The following is a 22085-nucleotide window of genomic DNA, read 5'->3' as shown; positions in this document are numbered from 1 at the left end:
ACACACTTTATAAAAAGCCTATACACTCGTAAGCAGGACATTTATAGAGCTATATGGATGCTATAGTGACTCTAAAAACAACAAGTGTCAGCTTAAAACACCAACGAATCATCCTGTTATGGGTTTCAGCATCTCAGAAAAACTACACCAATGGATGAGGCACAATTTATAATCCTGTAACAATGACAAAGTTGTAAAACCAATACAAGACAGCAACAAGTTTAAAAGTCATACACAATGCAGATTTGCAGAACATTGATCTTGACATTTGTTTCTGGTCAGAAATGAGTCTCTATATAAAACTCAATCAAGTAGCACCAGTCGAGTCTTCTACAATGTCTTGCAAACAAAGAAAAACCTCCAAAGAAAAAACAAATAATGTCCATGTGACTAACCCTAACAAAACTGTAGCTGAAATGTCCTGCCAAACCTTAAAAAAAGTTGAGTTTTACCTCCAAATAAAACATGATCTACATTTTTAAGTGTGTGAACCTCAATGCCGTTTCATTTAGATGCAGAATGACCTAATGAGGTGTAGATGAACATGACATTGAGCTGTAGAGAAACGTTACACTTGAATATGAGTGATTTGCCAGTATGATGTGAATATAACGTTTAAGGCAAGGCAAACATAGATGCATATAATTAGTGTTATGTAAGCGCTGAAATTGTTTGCATACAATGAATCATGAAACTCACACTTGAGCATGCTTTTTGTAATCTCTTTCAATATAAAACTCAAATTGTATTAGTGCATATGTATGAGTGGTCAATTCCATTGCAATGATTCGCAAAGATAGAAAAACATTCAGAGAGAAACCAAATTATGTCTATGTGACTAACCCAAACTAAATTTTTGCTATAATGTCCAACCAAACCAATTTATTCTCTTTTTTTTAAGTTCACTTTTGCCTCCAAACTGAACATGATTTATATTTTGAATAGTGTGTGCAATGCGGTTTCATTTACATGCAACACCACCTAAATTAGGTGTAGTTTAAATGTCACTGCCAAACCCTGGAAGACGGAGTGTCAAAGTTTATTCATTCCTATATTATAGAGCATGACATCAAGCTGCAACATTTGAATTTGAACGATTTGTCAGTATGAATGTGAATATAAGGCATGGCTAACATAGATGCATATTATTAGTGTTATGTAAGCGCTGGAAATGTTTGGGAAGCATACAACGATTCGTGAAACTCTCAGAGCTGCATTTACGCACGCTTTTTGCAGTCGCTCCAAGGGTCTTTTGTTTCCTGATATAGAAGGGAAGACATCTAGTTGACATTTACAGGCCCGGCCATCTAGTACACGGCATTTCCACCGATGCAGCACTCAGTTTATGCGTGTAATTCTATCAAAACGGTGTCCGTGCATTTCTTTATTAAGGCCGAAGCTGCGCTTTGAAGGCGCTACATTCCTGCCCGCGTGCAGCGGCTGTTCCAACATGTTGCGAATACAGTGAACGGCGACTGTTGACTTACAACCAAGTGGCGATTCTGTCTTTTATAAAAGACAGAGTGCTATTGAAAACATAGCCTACCTGACGTGTTATATTGTAGAAACGTGCACGCTTACGCGAACCAAAGGCACCAAGTTGGAATAATCGAGGGAATTTCTCTGCGTGGTGGATCAAATACTACTTATTTATACACACACCAACAACTAGTTAGTAGAATCAGTTTGATATCTGAAAGTGATTTTCTGCTTTGACGCGCTTTGGCTCCATCACGGCTCGCTGTTTTGGTTTGTTTAGTGTTCGTGTAAGTGTCTGCTGTAACTCTTTAAAGATCTCGCGCTTTGATTCTGGTCGCCCAGACTGTTTTGAGGCTATTTTCACACTGGATTTGCAAGCACCGATGTGTTTGTTTCTCAAAGCCGACGCAAAGAACTCCAAAACACTTACCTTCGGCGAGAAGCATGAAAGTTAAAAGACTGCCACAAAGCACCGCAGCGAGCCTCATCGTGAAGAATCCTCTCGCGCTTTATTTCGCAAATGTTTCTCTTTGAAGTATCAGCACCCTTCGGATGAACTGAGTTAGATGAATAACTCTTTAAAAACCATTGTTTAAGGCGTCTGTGATCCCGTTCAGACACAGGCTAAGTTGAAGAACAGACACGGCTCAATTCAGGACACCGCAACTCCACCAAGACCCTTGAAATGTTGTCGCTGCTGCTTCTGCTGGAATGATCAAAAGGTGCATTGGGTTGTACCATCTGTGTTTCAGGGGTAGTTCCTATTCCAGTGTAGGATATCTAGAGGGAAACCGAGGGGACAAATCACAAATCGTCGGAAACTTTTCCAAGTTTGCACTCGAGGTTTGTGCTGCTCTGGAAGTCCCAATGCAAACAACTCCTCCGTATCACATTTTCGGGAATACCGTGTTCGTGCCTCGCCACCAAAACTTTGAAGTTCTTTGAACCCTTTTCAAGACTATGCAGCGGCCTCTAAATACAAAGTGAGGCAATCCAAGTCAAATAAGTAGACGTCAATTGGCCAGTTGACTGTTCTTACTGACGCCTTTAACTTTCGGCTTCAGTAAACCACATTTTGTCTTCCCAGAATATTTACTGGATGGTAGTATAGGTTTACAGCTACTAAAATACAAAATATAACCACAAATGATTCATGTAATGCTGTATAAATGCAGTTAATATATGTGACCCTGGACCACAAAATCAAGGGTCAAATTTTTGACATTAATATTTATACATCATCTGAAAGCTGAATAAATAATCTTTCCATCGATGTATGGTTAGGACAATATCTGGCCGAGATACAAATATTTGAAAATCTGCAATCTGAGGGTGCAAAAAAAAAATTTAAATATTGAGCAAATCGCCTTTAAAGTTGTCCAAAAGAAGTAACAATGCATATCAAAAATGAAGTTTTGATATATTTATGGTAGGACATTTACAAAATATCTTTATGGAACATGATCTTTACTTAATATCCTAATGATTTTTGGCGTAAAAGATCATTTTGACCCATACAATGTGTTTTTGGCTATTGCTACAAATATACCCAGCAACTTAAGACTGGTTTTGTGACCCAGGGTCACATATGTAACAATATCAACATAGGCCTATTGGGTCGCTCTAAATATATATTGTTGTGTTAAACATTTTAGATTGTTTTCCTACGATATTAGAGTTTTCCCAATTGTTACTGCAATCAGTTTGAATGATTATGACCTCAAATTGCCCTTGTGAAAAATAAGCAGCCTACACGTCAGCATACTTTTAAATAGACTACTTACTGAAATAATATCTCAAAGAATAAACTTACTTGCAAATTGAATGTAATGTTTTCTGACACTTAATTGCAACTGCAATTAAATGAAAATATATTATAGTTTAAGTTAAATGCAATTAGCTGAACTTTCGAGTGTTTTTGACCCGTGCTGAAGTACATCTTTATATGTAATTTCATAATTACTTCTATATTGTCTTTGAAATATGGTTAAAGTGTACTGCTGAATGTACTGACACGAATTTATGGTTAACTAAAAGATCATGTAATTTCTATTTGTAACCCAGTGTAAATGGGGTAATATAATAAATGAGACATGAGGCGGTGGTCTATTAGATGTAAAAGAACTCAGGTTAGCCTTCCCCCTTATAACGTATTTATGGGGGTGCTATATTGAAACTTGTATGTCATATATTTGTACATATGCAATGATAAATTGCAAATGATAAAGCTGCAATTTAGCACATTTAAAATATATTAGCTTCAAATCTAATGTCGAATAACACACTAGAGTTTTAAAAAAGTAAACATTTGATTTGACATTATTAAAAAGTGCACTTTTAGTGTGTTCTCTGTTATATGTTAAGAAACACACAAATATCCAATGACAGGAGAGATAAGTTTACCCTTAACATCATAATACGAAAGTCATTTCTGAATATTTAGCAGTAAATGCACACTGTTATTAAGCTGGAATCTTTCCCTATCTGTAATTTAGCATTCCCCGAAATATCTTTTTTAAACCTCCAGATGAGGGCCAGTGTCTAAATGGATAGTTCACCCAAAAATGAAAATAATGTGATGGTAGCCATTGACTTAATGACTTCCATAGAATTTTTTTCAATGCTATGGAAGTCAATGACTACAGTCAACTGTTTGGTTACCAACATTCTTCAAAATATCTTCTATCGTGATTATTCAGAAGAAAGAAACTTGTACAGGTCTGAAATGACATGAGGGTGAGTAAAGGATGACAGAGTTTTCATTTTGGGGTGAACCGTCCCTTTAAGTGTTGAATAGTATTATAAGTCATTGAGTATATAGATATTTTAGTGGCTTTCTCTATGGTGTTAAATATCTGTCATTAATAAGGACACAAGCCATTAAAAGCAGTTTGTGTATAATACATTGAGTTTGATTATTTGACTATTATATTATATTATATGACTATAATAACCCTACATGCTTACTGCTTATGATCGTCATTAGTTATTAAACTACCTCGTTTTCCTGTTATCTATAATATAAAAAAAATGTTGAGGTAGTTTTTTGCTGATATTTTTGCCCGTGTTGTCTGGGGACAATAACCAGTGTTCACAAAACTATAACTTTGGTTGTGCTGACGAAGGTTGTGTGAAGCACATGCTGTGGTAACAAACAATGAATATTTCATAATGTCAATAACAACATATTTTTCCTGTGTTTATGCAAAATGTCTTTTCCTTTCATGTCAACCCCATCCAGAGGAGGATCCTCTCATTACAAGCTCAATAGAAATTCAGATGGCCATATTGTCTGCAAATGTGTTCTCTGCTAAATTTTGACGTTTAGTCTTCTGTTTATTTCAACTGCAAATTTAACGTTTCATGCCATCGGCTCTTATTAATAAACTGTGTAGCGAGAGTCTACTTTTAATGCATTTATTTATTCAACATTATTTATTTTAGAATTTCTCTTCCTTTAGTTTTCTTTGAACTTTATTTTTGTGTAGTATGTTGTAACATCAGCCAGAGTACCACCGTGAATACCAGCATTTGCAGTTTACCGTCTTACTGCGTTAAGTAGTTGTCCTCTGCAGGAATAGTTCACCCAGAAATGTAAATTTGCTGAAAATGTGTTCACCCTCAGGCCGTCCAAGATGTAGATGAGTTTGTTTCTTCATCAGATTTGGAGAAATGTAGCTTTGCATCACTTGCTCAGCAGTGGATGCTCTGCAGTGAATGGGTGCCGTCAGAATGAGAGTCCAAACAGCTGATAAAAACATCACAATAATCCACACCACTCCAGTTCATCAATTAATATCTTGAGAAGTGAAAAGGAGGTTTGTAAGAAACATTTAGGTGTTTTAACTTAAAATTTTAGCTTCTGGACAAAATCCATAACAATGCTTCCTCCAGTGAAAAGGTCCATCTCCTGTTGTCTCTCACATCAGAATACACACACATATTTGTTTAGAGCTGTTTTGGACTGTTTTCTCTTGTAAATGGTGCTTAATGTGCACATATTTCTCTCCTGATTCAGACCAGATGACTTTTTCACATGAGAAAGCAATATTATGGAAAGAGCAACAGTTTAAAGTTAAAAACATCCTAATGATGGATTTTCTCTTACAAACACGCATCTTTTGTCTCCTCAGGACGTTAATGGATGGACTGGATTGGTGTGGATTAGTATGTTTTTATCGGCTGTTAGTCGTGTCACTCTGACGGCACCCATTGCAAGTGAAAAAAAAAAAAAAAACCCAAAAAACTCATCTCCATTTTGAATGGCCTGAGTGTGAGTATAGTTTCATTATTCTTTTAAACTTACTATGTACTAAGTGTCTTAATTTGTTGTGCTATTTAGTATTTTGGGAGTGTAATGGCGGTGTGCAGAAATCCATGAAGAAACAAACTCATCTACATCTTGAATGGGTTGAGGTTGAGTACATTTTCATTTTTGGGTGAACTATTCCTTTAAACAGATGTGGTTTTGGTTTGCTGGTGCACATATGAGTTTTGAAGACAAAGCAACTGAAATCGCTCACAAAACACGGCTCTGCTCATGTTGAGCAAAAGGTTTCTACTTTTTTTTAAGTTTCATTTACTCTCTGTTTCTGGACTGATGTTAATCAAAAGTTTTGCTCGGTTAAAATTGAACACAGTCTGTTGTGTGATGTCTGCAAGGCTTTTTGAAGGAACTGCATATTCAGAGGCCATCTGTTAAACTGTTTTTATCAAGGACACGCCACTACTTTGCAAAGACTTGAATAACATTCACAGGATGAATATTGAACACCGCTTCAGCACCATCTGTTTCTCTATGAAGGTGTGTTGACACAATGTTAAAAATACTTCGGTAGCATTTCATGTTACAGTCCAGTTCTACACGTATGTACTATGTATTTACTAACTAGTATTAACCCTGAGGATTAGGGTCATCATTTACTCACCCTTGGGGTGCTCCAAACCTGTGTGCATTTCTTTCTTCTGCTGAATACAAAAGAAGATTTTTTGAACAATGTTAGAAAGCAAACAGTTGCTGGTCCACATCGACTTCCATAGCATTATTTTTCCATACTATGGAAGTCAATGGGGACCAACAGCTTGACCAACAATCTTCACAATATCTTCGTTTGTGTTCAACAGGAGAACGAAGGTCAGTCTGACAAAAAGTGCAATCTTAATTCTAATATATCTTTCCAGTATGTTGCTAATTAAACTTACTTGACTGAATAAAAAAAATTCCTGTCAATGGCCTGCGATGCTGAAGGATGAAAATGTATGCATTTACTGCAGTTATGCTATTGAATATCAAGTAAAACAATTAGCTAGAACTCCGGTGGAAATTAATAGCTGCAAATTAATTTAAAGTTGTCTCATTAGAAACAATATTACAGAAAGGTGGTAAAAATTACCTGCATGGTCAAAGAAAAGCTCTACTGGGTCATGAAACACAAAAATACTTATTTTTAAACAATAACAGATATGCATGCATCACATTTCAAAACAATGTTATACATACAAATGTATGGTTTAATGGAAAACTAGTATTTTATAGCAGTTCTCATTTGAAAACACACTGAAAGTGGCATATAGGGACGGTTTGTCGGAGTAATTGGAAAGAAGGACGCACAAGGACACATTATTCATGAATTGATTTCCATCCGGGACATGACAGTGTCCTCTGCACAAACCAGCTCCAACCAGATCAAACACACTTGTGTGGAAGTTTCCAGTGAGTCTGAAGACCTTGATTAGTTGGCTTAATAAGTTGCTATTGCAACTTACATACCCTGAAAGCTACCTCAAGTTTTGGAGCCAAAATGTGAGATTATCCGTTAATATACCCATTTATGTCCCATAACCTGTTTTCTGAAATAACCCCTTGAAATATAACAACCAAGTGCTGTGAAGCAAACTGATGGAGGTGCTCTGTACTAATATTCAGGTGAGGGCCCCCTCTAGTGGGCTGGAGAGGGAGATGCATGTCACAGAATCTCCTTCTCTAGGAACTGGATTGATTTGTTTTAGGGGCTTAGATGGTTTTAGGGATTTAGGCCACTTAAGCCATATCAATTGAGCTGGCTGATAACAGGAATCTCCATACCAGAGCCGACTGGTATCCTATTATGCAATGCTCTGAGCCCTATACCTGAGCACTTTCTGCATCATTTGTATCGAAAACCTCTGGCCCCCTTTGTGGTCCTTTTTATACAATCTGAGAGTCGTTCTCACATGTTGACAATCATGATAAATGTCAGAATGTGATGCAATTTTGATAAATATTGATTGCAAGGTTGTGTTATATTATGTCTTCAATTTTTTAGATTAGTGGTTCACAAACATTTTTAAAACCAAGTACCACCTTGTGAAAAACAAGTATACTTAAGCATACTTTTAAAAATAGTATAATATACTTTAAAATAATATAATTAAGTGTGAGTGTAATGTTTTCAGACACTTGATTACATGTCAATAGCAACTAAGGGAAAATGTATTATATTTTACATTTATATGAAATGTAATTAGCTGAACTTAAGAGTGCATTTTTAACAAGTAGGACTTAAGTACATCTTTATAAGTAATCTTATAATTGTCTTTGAAATATGGTTAAAGTGTATGAATGTACTGACAAGCTGTCACGGTGCACACACGAGGGAGGAACCAGGAACACGCAGACGAGGATATAAACTCAAATAACACATTTTACTGACATCAAGGCAAGGCAAGGCAAGGCAAGGCAAGGCAAGGCAAGGCAGGGCAGGGCAGGGTAAGACACAGACATCCAACACCGGGGATAACGAGTAGACCAGACAGCACGAAACTCAACAGGCAGGAACTTAAATATACACGCTAATGAGACGAACACGGCTAGACAAGAATTAACTGATGATTACATATGACAAGGACAGGAAACAAACCAAATATGGGCACAAGGGGCAGGAACACATGACAGACACACAACAGTTCCCTGACATAACTCCCCCCTCCCGAAAGGCTCGTCCCGAGCCTTAACAGTTCCATCAGGGAGGGGGGGTGGGCGCTCTGGAGGCCTCTCAGGACAGACACGGACCACAGGACGGGGACCTCCAGAGCGGAACAGACAGACAGGACCCATGGCGGAGCAGGGAGCTCAGGAGGCCATGGCAGGTGGTAACTGTGGCCATGGCATCCTTCTTCGGCCCACCCACTCCACCCAGAGCTCTACTACCCCCCCCCAAAATTTCCATGGGGAATCCAGGGGGTATCAGGAGCCCTCCGGGGCTAGACAGACAAAACACGACAGAAACCCTCCAGGGTCAGACAAACAGGACCGGACATCCCACAGGAACCAGAAGCCCTCCTGGGCTGGCTAGGAAGCTGAGGCTTCCTCTGGGCATGACGAGGAGTCAGGGGCCCTCACAGGGTCCCTCAGCAACCTCCTCCACTTCTGCGACAGGGGGGGCAAGCGGCTGCGACTGGCCTCCATGGCCACAACCCAAGAAGCCGCCTGCCCCAGACGAGTCTCCATGGACAAGACATGACATGGTTTTTTTAAAATGTTCCTGTGGGCACAACAAACAAACAAACACGGCTCTCCTGGCCGAGACATGTGGACTTGATCCACGGAGAGGGTTAGAGGCGGCGGCCGGCAGGCTTGAGTCAGCGGCAATCCGGTGGGCTTGAGTCAGCGGCAATCCGGCGGGCATTGAGTCAGCGGCGGACCGGCGGGCATTGAGTCAGAGGCGGACCGGCGGCGTGCACAGGGGAGCCGCGGACGGCGGCGTGAACAGGGGAGCCGCCGACGGTGGGTGGGCTTTCCCCACGGACGGCGACGTGATCTCCCGCGAACGGCGGGGTCGGTGAGCCGCGGAAAGCGGCGTGATCTCCCGCGAACGGCGGGGTCGGTGAGCCGCGGAAAGCGGCGTGATCTCCCGCGAACGGCGGGGTCGGTGAGCCGCGGAAAGCGGCGTGATCTCCCGCGAACGGCGGGGTCGGTGAGCCGCGAACGGCGGCGTGACTTGGGGAAGCCGCCGACGGTGGGTTGGCTTTCCCCACGGACGGCGGACTTGATCTCCCGCGAACGGCGGGGTCGGTGAGCCGCGGGTAGCGGCGTGAATAGGGGGAGCCACCGACGGCGGGTTGGCTTTCCCCGCGAACGGCGGCGTGAACTCCCGCGAACGGCGGGCTCGGTGTGCCGCGGACGGCGGCGTGAACTCCCGCGAACGGCGGGCTCGGTGTGAGCGGCGAGGTTGGGAGCCGCGGACGGCGGATATCTCCCACGATCGGCGGGTAGGATGAGCCGCGGACAACGGCGAACTTCTCCCGCGATCGGCTGACAGACTGGTCGGCTCGCGGCCAGCGGACTCGCGGTACTCGCGGCGATCCCGCCGAACTCCCACGACCACTTGACGCGGGCTAAGGCAGGATGACGAGCGGCGACTTCCATGCCGCGAGGGACAGACAAACATGAACAAACAAAAGACTTTTAAAAAACGGAAAACAAAATGAGGTGAAGGGGCGCCCCTTACTGTTGGGGTCTGGTCTTCTGTCACGGTGCACACACGAGGGAGGAACCAGGAACACGCAGACGAGGATATAAACTCAAATAACACATTTTACTGACATCAAGGCAAGGCAAGGCAAGGCAAGGCAAGGCAAGGCAAGGCAAGGCAGGGCAGGGCAGGGTAAGACACAGACATCCAACACCGGGGATAACGAGTAGACCAGACAGCACGAAACTCAACAGGCAGGAACTTAAATATACACGCTAATGAGACGAACACGGCTAGACAAGAATTAACTGATGATTACATATGACAAGGACAGGAAACAAACCAAATATGGGCACAAGGGGCAGGAACACATGACAGACACACAACAGTTCCCTGACACAAGCATTTATGGTAACCTAAAATATTTCATTTCTATTGAAACGTATTGTATCCATGTCTTAAATATATTTGCAATTACACATTTGTAATGAAGTTGCAATTTAGTACATTTAAAATATTAACTTTAAATTTAATATTGAATTAAACACTACAGTTGAAATTATAATCAAGTACTTTACATGTGCTTTTGTTTGTTAAACAGTAAAACTTTTAATTTCACATTATTACAAAGTGCACTTTTTAAAAATGTAAAGTTAAGACAGTCATGAAAGTGTATCTCTTTAAGTCACTTAAGTGGCCTTTTGTTTTATTAATATGACAGTACCTGCAAGTACATTTTTAACCCCTTAACTGTCACCCCCCCTTTTTGAAAACTTTTTGAAAGTGCACTATTTAAAGTTAAATTGTAATAATTCATGAATGCTTTTGAATACAGACCTAAGATTGGTCTCCTTTTAAAGAAGACAATCAGCAGATTATTGCAGAAGTGAAATAATTTAAAAAAACTAAAGTAGAAAAAAGTTATAAAAGTTTAAATTTACTGTAAATAACATGTACGATACTATTATTATTATATATTATATAAAAAAAAATATTTTACAAAATATATTTTAATTCAAATTTGGCATAAAATTAACGCCATATGTCTAAATATGTTGTGTTCCAAATTTGAAGTTGATATAAAAAAAATTGAGGTTACTAAGCAATTTTGTTTAGGCGTTATACCACAAACAGCCACCGGGTTTTTTATGCACTTTTCTGTAACAAATGGATCAATTTCTCTCTCACTCTTACTCCTATCACAAAATAACCACCAAATATGGAATCTTGAGACTCAGACCTTTCCGATGATATGTATTTTGTCAAGATTATAAAAAGTTTTGATTCTATAAGACCGTAATACATTTAGTCACCACTAAGGGGGAGGAGCCCGCTAAAAGATTTTAAAGTACCATTTCTATGGTGACGCAATATCCGATTTCAAAACGGTTTTCACAGGATGAATTTTGAGATTTTAAGCTTTCAAATGATATATGATGATTACTAAAACATGTGATAGGAAAAAAGGAAACGAATAGAATTTTTGTGTCAAAGGTCAGCACTCCTATTATGGTGTCTTGTCATAAATTAATATATTACTGCTCCTACATAAAGTTGTATAACAAACAGTGGTGAAATATCTATTTAGGAGTCTTGGACCTTTCCAATGATATATAGTTTGTCATGATTAGATTAGGATTTAATGGTAATATATTGAAGTAAAGTTAGGTGTCCCGTATACGGGACGGTGACAGTTTTTAAGATTTGATTCTGAAGTACACTACAAGTCCACTTCCAATACAATTAAGTGCACTTCTTTTTCACTTATTTTTGTGGTGATATTGTGACCTATTGAGTCAACAAAATATGCAACCAGTTATGCAAATTAATTAATTACTTTACATTCCAGCACTTATAAGAATGTACAAACAGCTGATCCAGACGTTTTGTTGACAGAGTGTCTGTCACTAACCTGATAACTGTAATTGGAAACTACATGTAGTCATTGTGAATTCAAGCCTGAATCATTAATCAGAAGGACAGTGGCACTAGTAACCATCCTTTCTTTGCCACAGTTAGACAAGTGAACATGTCTAAGAAAGTTAAGGTAAGGAAATGCTCTTGGTTTCATTATATTGCTATTTTATGCAGTTAGGGGTGGAGTGAGAAAGGGAGAAACTGAGCATGTACATTATTATGTTGTGCAAGTAACTAAGAATACCTCTATGCTTTAAGAGTACAGAATTAGTCTTCATCTACTGAATAAGGATTTCTTTGATGCATTGATAGAAACATAAAATAATGCATGATTATAAGCAAACATTGGTGTAATGTGCCACAGTTATGGACTCTTTTGTTGTGTTTCATTTAGTTTCTGTCTTCTGCTCTGGTTTAGTTCCTGTTTGCCCATATTTGGTTCTGTTCCTGTTCTCATTAGTTAATTAGATCATTATCTTGTTTAGTTAATTATCAGTTTACCTCCTGCACCTGTGTTACCCTCATTAGTTGCCTCATTTAAGCTGGAGCAGGGGAACCGCTCTCTCAAGGACCACACTAATGACTTTGTGTTCCTGGCTAAACTCACACACTACCCAGACAACTGCCTCTGCTCATTTTATCAAGCAGGACTGGACACCAGTCCCACTCAGGACCCAGAGCCCAGTCACCTACCACCCAGCGGCGTGGAGCTGCCCGAGCCCACCGCAGACGGAGAGCCAGAGCCTGCCGCGGTCGTTGAGATATCACCATCAGGAGTGACAGAGCTGACGATCGCCCTGGAGCCTGAGTCCCAAGTGTCTGACCAGATGTGAGAGCCGACAGCACACGCAACGGTGGATACAGCTGTGGAGATCACGGGGGCAATGGAAAGCCCTGCCCACAGTGCAGCCGCTGGGGATGAGCACAAACTGGACCTGGGAGATTTATTAGGCTTTCACTCAAGAGATACTCGTCTTTCAGCTGTCACCTGAACTAGCCCGGGAAAATATCCCACCCAACCTCCCTCTCCCACCACTTCTCATAGACCTGTTCCCTTCCTCAACGCCTTTTCTGCTGGATCCTGTCAGTCTCTCTGCTCACCCTCAGCTCACCATCTGTAGGGTGGGCTCGTCGCTGATCTGCCCATCTCCAGCTCCATTGGCGTTGAGTCTGGAGGAACCCTCGACTCCGCCTTCAGCCTCTGAGGCCCAGACTCCGCCTCGATCCTGCGACCCAGCAGCTCCACCATGGTTTCCAACTCCCTCGTCTCCACCGGAGCCCGTCAGTCAATTAGCTCTGCCGGGCTCCCTCGTCCCTCCAGCTCCGCCTTGGTCAGTCGTCCCCCTACCTCCACCTCAGGACTGCACTCCTCTGGCTTTGCCTCGTCCCTCCGTCTCTCCAGCTCCGTTGGGCTCTTCCTTCCCTCCAGCTTCACCTCAGTCCTCTGTTGCTCCAGCTCTGCCGCGGCCTTCCGGATCTCCGCCTAGACCTCGGTTGCCGAAGCCTCTGGCTCTGCCTTGGACCTCCGGGCTCCTCAGCTTCACCCTGGTTCTTCGGCTCGCTGTCGCCGCCTCGGGCTCCACCACCACCTGCTCCGCCACAGTCGGTCATTTGGAGTTTGCAGCCCTTCCTCCACCATGGCTCCTCCCTCCATTGGCTCCACCGTGGACCGTCATGGTTGCGGCATGGGTCCCGCCTGGCTCCTCCTCCTGCTCCAGTTCCCTTCTCTTGTCACCCTGGCTCCTCCCTCCATCTACTCCTCCATGGTCCCTCCTGTCTCCTCTGTGGCTCCTCCTTCCGTCAAAGACATCTTGCTTGTCTGCGTGCCTCCCTGTCTGCCCTTCTCCAGCCCCTCCTCCTGTACTCCCGCCCTCCCTCCTCCGTTGGTCCTTTCGGGAGGGGGCGAACTGTCACCATTATGGACCCTTTTGTTGTGTTTCATTTAGTTTCTGTCTTCTGCTCTGGTTTAGTTCCTGTTTGCCCATATTTGGTTCTGTTCCTGTTATCATTAGTTCATTAGATCATTATCTTGTTTAGTTAATTATCAGTTTACCTCCTGCACCTGTGTTGCCCTCATTAGTTGCCTCATTTAAGCTCACTCTTTTGTTTAATGCTCTGTCGGTTATTGTTTGTTACTGCTGTTGTGAGCTTGTATTCATCTTGGATTACTATTAAATATTAGAGAGATCATCTTTGTCTTCATGTGCCACTCCTCAGCTTAAGTGTGACAATGTCTGTATTGCATCAGCTAGTAAACTCTTTAAAGTAAGAAACAAAGCATCTCTGTATTAGCTGCTTTTTGATCTTGGTTTAATCAGGCACTATTAAGTCACACATGGAAGTGGTGGCAAAAAGTTGTCACCACACTAAAAGGAGCTATGCTCTGATTTGTTCGTCTGATTTGATATTTTGCATATGAAATGAGTATTATGTATGTGGAAGTTCTGAAAAGTCTGGATGATGATAACCTTCACAAATATATACAGTCAGGTCCATATGTATTTGGACACTGACACAATTTTCATCATTTCGGCTCTGTATCCCACCAGAACAGAATTAAAAATAAAACAATCAATATGAAATGGAAGTGCAGACTTTAAACTTTAGTTCAAGGGGTTGAACAACAATATAACATAAAAAGCTTAGGAATTCTAACCATTTTTATATACACAACCCCTAACTCCCCCACCCCCATTTTTAGGGGCTAAACTGTAATTGAACAAACGAATATAATCATAAATAAAATTTTCATTTTTAATATTTTGTTGAGAATACTTTGCAGGCAATGACTCTCTTATGTCTAGTACTTATGGACATCACCAGAGACTGGGTTTCCTCCTTTGCTTTTACTGCAGCTGACTTCAGTTATTGTTTGTTTGTGGGTTTTTCTGCCTTTAGTTTTGTCTTCAGCAAGTGAAATGCATGCTCAATCTGGTTGAGATCAGGAGATTGACTGATTGAGATTGAATATTCCACCTTTTTACCTTCAAAAACTCCTGGGTTGCTTTTGCTGTATGTTTTGTGTCTTCGTCTATTTGTACTATGAACTGCCGCCCAATCAGCTTTGCTGCATTTGACTGAATCTGAGCAGACAGTATATCTCTATACTCTTCAGAATTCATCCGGCTGCTTCTGTCCTCTGTCATGTCATCAATAAACACCAGTAAACCCGTGCCACTGGAAGCCATGCAGCTCATGCATCAGACTGCTCCACCATGCTTCACAGATGATATTGTATGCTTTGGATGTTCCAAGCTGTTCCAAGCCTTCTCCATACTTGTTTTCTTCCCGTCATTCTGGTACAGGTTGATCTTAATTTCAGCCGTCCAAAGAATGCTTTTTCAGAAATGGTCTGGCTTTTTTAGTTGTTTTTTTGGCAAAGTCTAATCAGGCCTTATTTTGCACCTTGTGGTGAACCCTCTGTATTGCTCTGGTGAAGCCTTCTCTTGATTTTAGACTTTGACAGTGACACGTCTACCTCCTGGAGAGTCTTCTTCTCTTGGCTGGATGTTGTGAAAGGGTTTTTCTTTACCATGGAGAGGATCCTCCGATCATCCACCACTGTTGTCCTCCGTGGACATCCAGGCCTTTTTATGTTACTAGTGCGTTCTTTTTTTTTTCTGAGAATGTACCAAACTGTTGATTTGGTCATTTCTAATGTTCCTGCTACCTCTCTGATGGATTTGTTTTGTTTTTTATCCTTTGACTGCATGATGTGGGTTCACAGCAACAGCTTCCAAATACAAATGGCACACTTAGAATCAACTCCAGACCGTTTACCTGCTTAATTGATGTAGAAATAACGAAAGAATAGGCCATGCCTGTCCACGAAACAGCTTTTGAGTCAGTTGTCCAATTACTTATTACTTATAAGTGTACTATTTATATTTTTACTATGTATACTTTTTAGGATTAAAGAGGTCCAATTGTAATTCATAAAAGTATATGTTTTACGTACTTTAAGTATAACATTAGTACATTTTGATTATTTTGCAACTATACTGTGAACAATGCTACAAGGGTACTTATATAGGTAGCACTTAATTTTACAGTCCTGTTCCACTTTTCCATACAATGTACTTATTATAACAATTATAATAACTGAGTAATAACTATGTACTAACCCTGAACCTACCTCTAAATCTATATTTTAACCTTGTACTACCCAGTACTTTCTTGGATAAGTAAACTGTAAATACATGTACTGTAAAATAAAGTTTAACCCTGTAGATTTACTAGCTATACTTCTAGCCCAATTTTTAGGTTACGAAAGTACAGTAAAGTCTTAGTAAACTATAAATATTAATAGCAAACATTAAATATTTTTTTAAATCCCAATTGACAATGTATCAATAGGCTATATATAAATAGTGAGTTCTTCATTCATTGTCTCTGTAATTAGGAGTGAATAGTTCTCACTTTAGAGTAGATCTCTGGAAATGAGAAAATGTCATTAATTAAGTGCTAGAAACCAACCTTTATTGAACCTTAACTGCACTCATTATTTGTATAGAATCTATTAATGTATTAACCACAGTTTATAAACTATGAATTACAAATAGTTTGCAAATGCTTTGTAAGTGGTTTATTACTGTATACACTTATTATAAATTGTTACCTTTCTATTTATCTGTCTATCTAGACTACTGTGCAGAAGTCTTACGTTTCCATATTTGGTGACTTTTGTAAAAAAAACCTTCACTAATCAGCTGTTGAGAGCAGTTTTGAAGGGGAGGAGTTTGGCAGCGCTGCCTTGGGGAAGGAGAGCAAGAGGACAAATGTAAAGCGTTTCTCACTTGATTGTGAGCAGACTTTTTTTCCCGCTCACATCTGTCTTATGTTACAGTCAAAACCACAGAAGTATTTAAAAAGAGGCTGGATTCGGAATACGAATACTTGCATTCAGATGCATCTCAGTCATGTGTACTTTACATTAATGAATTATAGGGCTGTCACTTTAACATGATAATTATCTCCTGATCGGTATTAAGTGATTTTTTTTGGTATGTGTGTGAGTGTACATGTGGTAATGTGCATGTCTGAGAGCATAGGTTGTTTGTGGAATGGACTATCATGGTTTTTTTCTCAGCGTGGGAAAGAGAGCGAGATTTCTGGGTTTAGCAGAGTAACTTGACGTAGTTTTGGGAGGAGAGAGAACGTAGACGAACACACCATTCATTTTACAAGCACATATTTGAGCCCCTTCAAACTCAGCCCACTGGAGCGAGAGGAAACCGCTCTTCCCGCTCCCCCTTCTCCTACTAGGACTGTTTGTAGAGCAGCTGGGTGGAGCAGAGCTCTCTCACACACTCATACTGCACACACACACACTCACAGATGTTCATAGACATGTACCTCTCAACCAGCGAGGAGTCTGATTTGGTAAGTCCCAAATATCTTAAGTTTTTTGTCATTCTTTCCTATGTTCGACATCCATTCTCTGCTCCTTTAAACAATGCTTGGCTCCTTTCTGGAAGTTTCTAGTCTAGGATTTTGTGGGTGGGAAAAACGCATTTCCTGAAAGTTTCCCAAACTTTTTTTCCACAGTCTTGCATTGATGTGTGAGTGTGTTAGAGACTGTAAAAGTGTCTTCACTACATATGTGATGTGTTAACACTGATTATGGAATAAACAGCTTTTAGACATACAGAACATTAGGTTTCCAAACTACTGTTTGCAAGTTTTTGGCATCATAAAACTCAAGAAATAATTATTAAAGTTTCTGTAATGTCTAGATCTGTACTTTCTCTTTCTTTGTTAAGAGTATTTCATTGCGTAACATACGCAACATTCATACGTGTTTCCTCCTGGGTTCGTCATGAGGCTATAAATAAAAATACAGTACTGAAAGTTTTAATTTTCAAGTTTACAATTAATATATTTAAAAATACAATTAAGATTTTAAATGTTGTATTATTTACAGATTTTTTTATAACTAAAATATAAATTATTATCTGCTTTATTAGCAAAGTATTTTGATGAAAATGTGATGCATCCACCTTTTTTGCATTTAGCATGCGTTTTTCAAATTTTTTTAGAGATTCTTCTCCAGGACAAATAGCTCTCTATAAAATAAATGAAAATTATTTAAAAAAATTAAATAAATAAATAAATAAAACGAAAGATAAATGAAAAAGAGAGACACAGATCACTTAAAATACTAATTACCACCTACTCTTAAATGCAAGCGAATGACTTAAATAAATGACTAAAAGTAAGAGCACACAGTGACATTGTCTTAGTGTGTGAGTGTGCATGAAAATCTGTGTGATTTAGTCGATATGTGTAATTATCCACATTGATGTCTGGTGTTCTACTTTAAAATGACAGAGTGGAACATGATCGAATGCATGATCAGAGTGAATTTGTGTGTTTGGGTGAGTGCGCTTTCATGATCTCTTCGACCTCTCAGAAAGAAAATCTGTGCTAAATAGCTTGAGGAGCACAGCTGTGACATGTTGACTCTATGTGATCATGTGTGTGTGTTTGAGATAAAAATAAAATAATACCAACATAGTATCATTGGAAAACTATGACTCTACATTTTCCAAAACGTATTATTTTAAAACGTAATTATTATTTTTTAATCTTATGATCACATGGGCAGATTACCATATAAAGGGGTCATATGATGATTTGGTGTAACAGAATATGATGACATGCTTTAATGTTCAAAAAACACATTATTTTTCAAATACTGTACATTATTGTAGTTCCTCTATGCCCCGCCTCTCTCAAACGCGTCATTTTCTACAAAGCCCCTCCTTCCGAGAAGCGCAGTCTGCTCTGATTGGCCAACTGACCCAGTGCATTGTGATTGGCCGAACACCTCAAGCGCGTAACGCCCCTTACCATAATCGCAAGCTTCAGCTTTCAAAGTAAATATAAAAACTGTTAATAATGTCCTTAGTTTTACCATCAGTTCAAGCCCGAGAGGGGAACAGAGTCGCGTGACAGACACAGTGATGATGATGCTCTTATGTATTTGCAGTACACAAAGGTTAAGAAAGCTGACCCTGTCTCTCTCTCTCTCTCTCTCTCTCTCTCTCTCTCACTCACTCACACACACACAATGCGCAAAACTCCACATTTGAACAGTCCATAGCAAATACTTCAATTAATAAAAAAACATACTTACAGTCGCCATATTGTCATAGCAAAGTCGGAACTGACCCTTTTTTTTAAAATAGCTTTCGTGCCTTGTGCTCTCCTAGGTTCGTGAAACTGTCGTCCATAAAATGCGTTGCACAAATTCAAACATTTTGGTTGTGCTGTTCTGTTGTAAACGAATCTTAACAATGATTCCCTATAGCATCTTCTTTCGGAAGGCCAAATGTGCTTTTGCTTTTGCACAGAAACACACAGCGTCTCCCTGACATGGCTGCATCAACACTACTGCAGTTACTTAAACACACCTTCTTTCTTTGCGTGAACATTTGGGCGAAATTAGGCAAATATTTCCACATCGTGACGTAGACATGTGGCTTTTTAGATAGAATAAATCATTTTATGGGAGACTTTGATCTTTGTAGTTCTCTGCAGATCATACACATGCACAAACAGCTACATAACACACTAAAGAAAAGGAAAACAAGAAATCGCATCATATGACCCCTTTAACAAAATACTTATTTTTGCATGGATCCTTGCACAATATTATGTAATGACCTTAAAACGCTTATACCACAGTGTATGATTTGTAAACAAACACATTTTGAGGTTTGCATCACATATTCAGCACATATGTTTAGCTTTTCTTACATAAACAGTAAACTTGCTCAGTAGCGCACCCAGTACAACAACTTGCACTTGAGATGCAAAACGCTCTGGTGCGTAGGTAGTTCTGTGAATCTTGTAGATACACGCTGAATTAGCATGGTTGCATCGGCAAATGCATTTTTCTCTCACATTTGCTTTTGTTAACACTATCAGTTAGTTATGTTTTGAGTCAGATTTAGTGTAGGTGGTATGTTATTTTCAAACGCGATAGGGCATTCATCTTTTAGCGTCATTTACCAGACATTTCATTTCTGAATTGCCACAATACATTAAACAACCAATATAATAAAACATTGCCAAATTAATCTGTTAATCTGGAAAAAATTAACATGTTTTTAGCACCACTTAACATTTTACTTTGAAAAATGTTGTCGCCAAAGGCACTTTTTCCATTGAACCCGAGTTGTAATATTGTAACGGGGCGAACAAGACGTGAGGCGTGCGGATCCATTTGCAAGGCTTTATTCAAAGGTGAGGTCACAAAACAAGTAAGGTTCATGCAATGGCAAACAGGAACATCACAGGCAAGACAAAGAGTAATCCTAGTGCAAGCGTAGGTCGACGATCGGCAAACAATATCCAAAAGGGCAAGGCAGAGAGATAATCCAGGTACACGAGCAATAGTCCAAGAGAGGTGCAAATAGAGTACGAATGGCAAGGCAAAGGGAAAATCCAGGAAACACGGCAAGAATCAAAACACTAGAAAACACACAAGGCAAGGCAAGGCAAGGCTATGACAACTAAGTGGGCTCCGTAGAGTAGCTATCGCTAGGAGAGTGATATACGCTGTACAATACTCTGCAATGACAGGGAAGAAGTCCAAGGCTTATAAAGCTTGTGTGATTGTGTGATCAGCTGTGTAATCAGAGCAATGGATGATGGGAATTGTAGTCCAATGGTGAAGTGCAACAGTGGTGTAGTGCAAGATTCCATGCGGTGAGCGGGTGACCTCTGGTGGCGAGTGAATGTAAGTTCATGGACCGGATTCGTGACAAATATACAGTAGAATTTGAACTCAACAGGCCATTCAGATCAGTCTTTAAACATCAAGGAGGCAATTCATTCTCTCAGAATAGGCACCAAACTCTGTAACCACAAGAAATTGTTTTGCAAATTACAGCTCATTTAAGTCGTCTTATGAAGAATTCTGTTATTTTCTGAATATAAGCCTGTGATAATTGCTGAAAATTAAAACAAAAATAATCAACTTGATTAAATGATGGATCATCACAGTGAGATTTCTTTAATTAGATGCAAGCTAGTTCATAGAGATGAAATGTGTTTTAAAATCCACAAGGTCTGACACGGAGTCAGTGCAGGACAGCTGATTGGAAACTTCACAATGTTACTGCATTTTCGAAGGTCAAAAGTTCACCCTTAATCCTCCACTTACCTGTTGTTAAGTTTGTTATACAGTATGTATAGACTGATATAAATCTACTGAGGATCAGTTTATTTAACTTATATTATTTAACAGATTTAAAAATAGTGTTAGCTCTGCAAGATTTAAACGTCTTGCACTCAGTAAATAACCTGCGTTCCAATCAGATTTATAACTAACTGCATATTAAAGTGAAATCATAGAGTCATAGAATAGAGATGATTTGTGTCATGTGTACAATTCACAAGTGTTTAAGAGTTCCTGGGCAACCACACAACCCTTGTGAAACAGAAGTATGTTAAGAGTATCTATATGGAAATAATATGCTTTGATAAAATATAATTAAGTGTGATCTGAATTAAATGTTTGGGCACTTAATTAAATGTTAATTGCAATTTAATGAAAATGTATTATAGTTTAAATTTATATTAATTGCAATTGGCTTAACTTTAGAGTGCTTTTTGACCCACTTAAGCAGGACTTAAGTACACTTGTAATGTCATAATTTGATTAATTAAAATGTGGTTAAAGTACTGCCGAATGTACTGACAAGCATTTATAGTGAACTAAAATATACTTTAATGTAATTTCTATTGACATATGAAATATCATGTATTTAAACATTAAGTTGCATGTTAGTACATTTACAATATATTAAATTTAAATGCAATATCAAATAAGAACATTACTGCTTTAGTATGTTAGTCAACACATCAAATGTGTACTTCTTTAAAGCAAAACAAAAGATTATTAGAACATAATGAATTTAAAATTAAAGTAAAACTTTTAATTTGACAAAGTGCCCGTTTTAAAAGTGTACTTAAGTATGTTAAGAAACAATAATGAAAGTGTCTCTCTTTAAGTCAATTCGATGGCCTTTTATTTTACTCATATATTATATGTAAGTACAGTTTTTTAAAATATACTTTCAATATTCGAAGTGCACACAACATTCAAAACAATTAAGCACACTTCTTTTTTCACAAGAACACACGTGCACATTTTGCAGAAACAGATACACAGACCCCCCCCCCCCCACACACACACACACACAAGTAAATGTGCAGTGGGATTAA

At 39.5% G+C, this 22085-nt stretch overlaps 2 protein-coding genes across 2 annotated transcripts in view; one reads left to right on the top strand and one right to left on the bottom strand.

The window, feature by feature from the left end:
- Positions 1–2006, bottom strand: part of LOC306882017 (low-density lipoprotein receptor-related protein 4-like) — a 96573-nt gene extending 94567 nt beyond the window's left edge. Inside the window, exon 1 of the mRNA XM_079436444.1 lies at positions 1910–2006. Coding sequence (XP_079292570.1) covers positions 1910–1967 — 58 coding nt within the window. The 5' untranslated portion in view covers positions 1968–2006. The remainder of the gene's footprint in view (positions 1–1909) is intronic.
- Positions 2007–17108: 15102 nt separating this feature from the next.
- Positions 17109–22085, top strand: part of LOC306880426 (voltage-dependent L-type calcium channel subunit beta-1-like) — a 38501-nt gene continuing 33524 nt past the window's right edge. The window contains exon 1 of the mRNA XM_079433922.1: positions 17109–17231. Coding sequence (XP_079290048.1) covers positions 17187–17231 — 45 coding nt within the window. The 5' untranslated portion in view covers positions 17109–17186. The remainder of the gene's footprint in view (positions 17232–22085) is intronic.

The sequence above is a fragment of the Barbus barbus genome, assembly GCF_936440315.1.
Source record: "Barbus barbus genome assembly, chromosome: 2".
NCBI lineage: Eukaryota > Metazoa > Chordata > Actinopteri > Cypriniformes > Cyprinidae > Barbus > Barbus barbus.
This window is presented reverse-complemented; position numbering and strand designations above follow the sequence as displayed.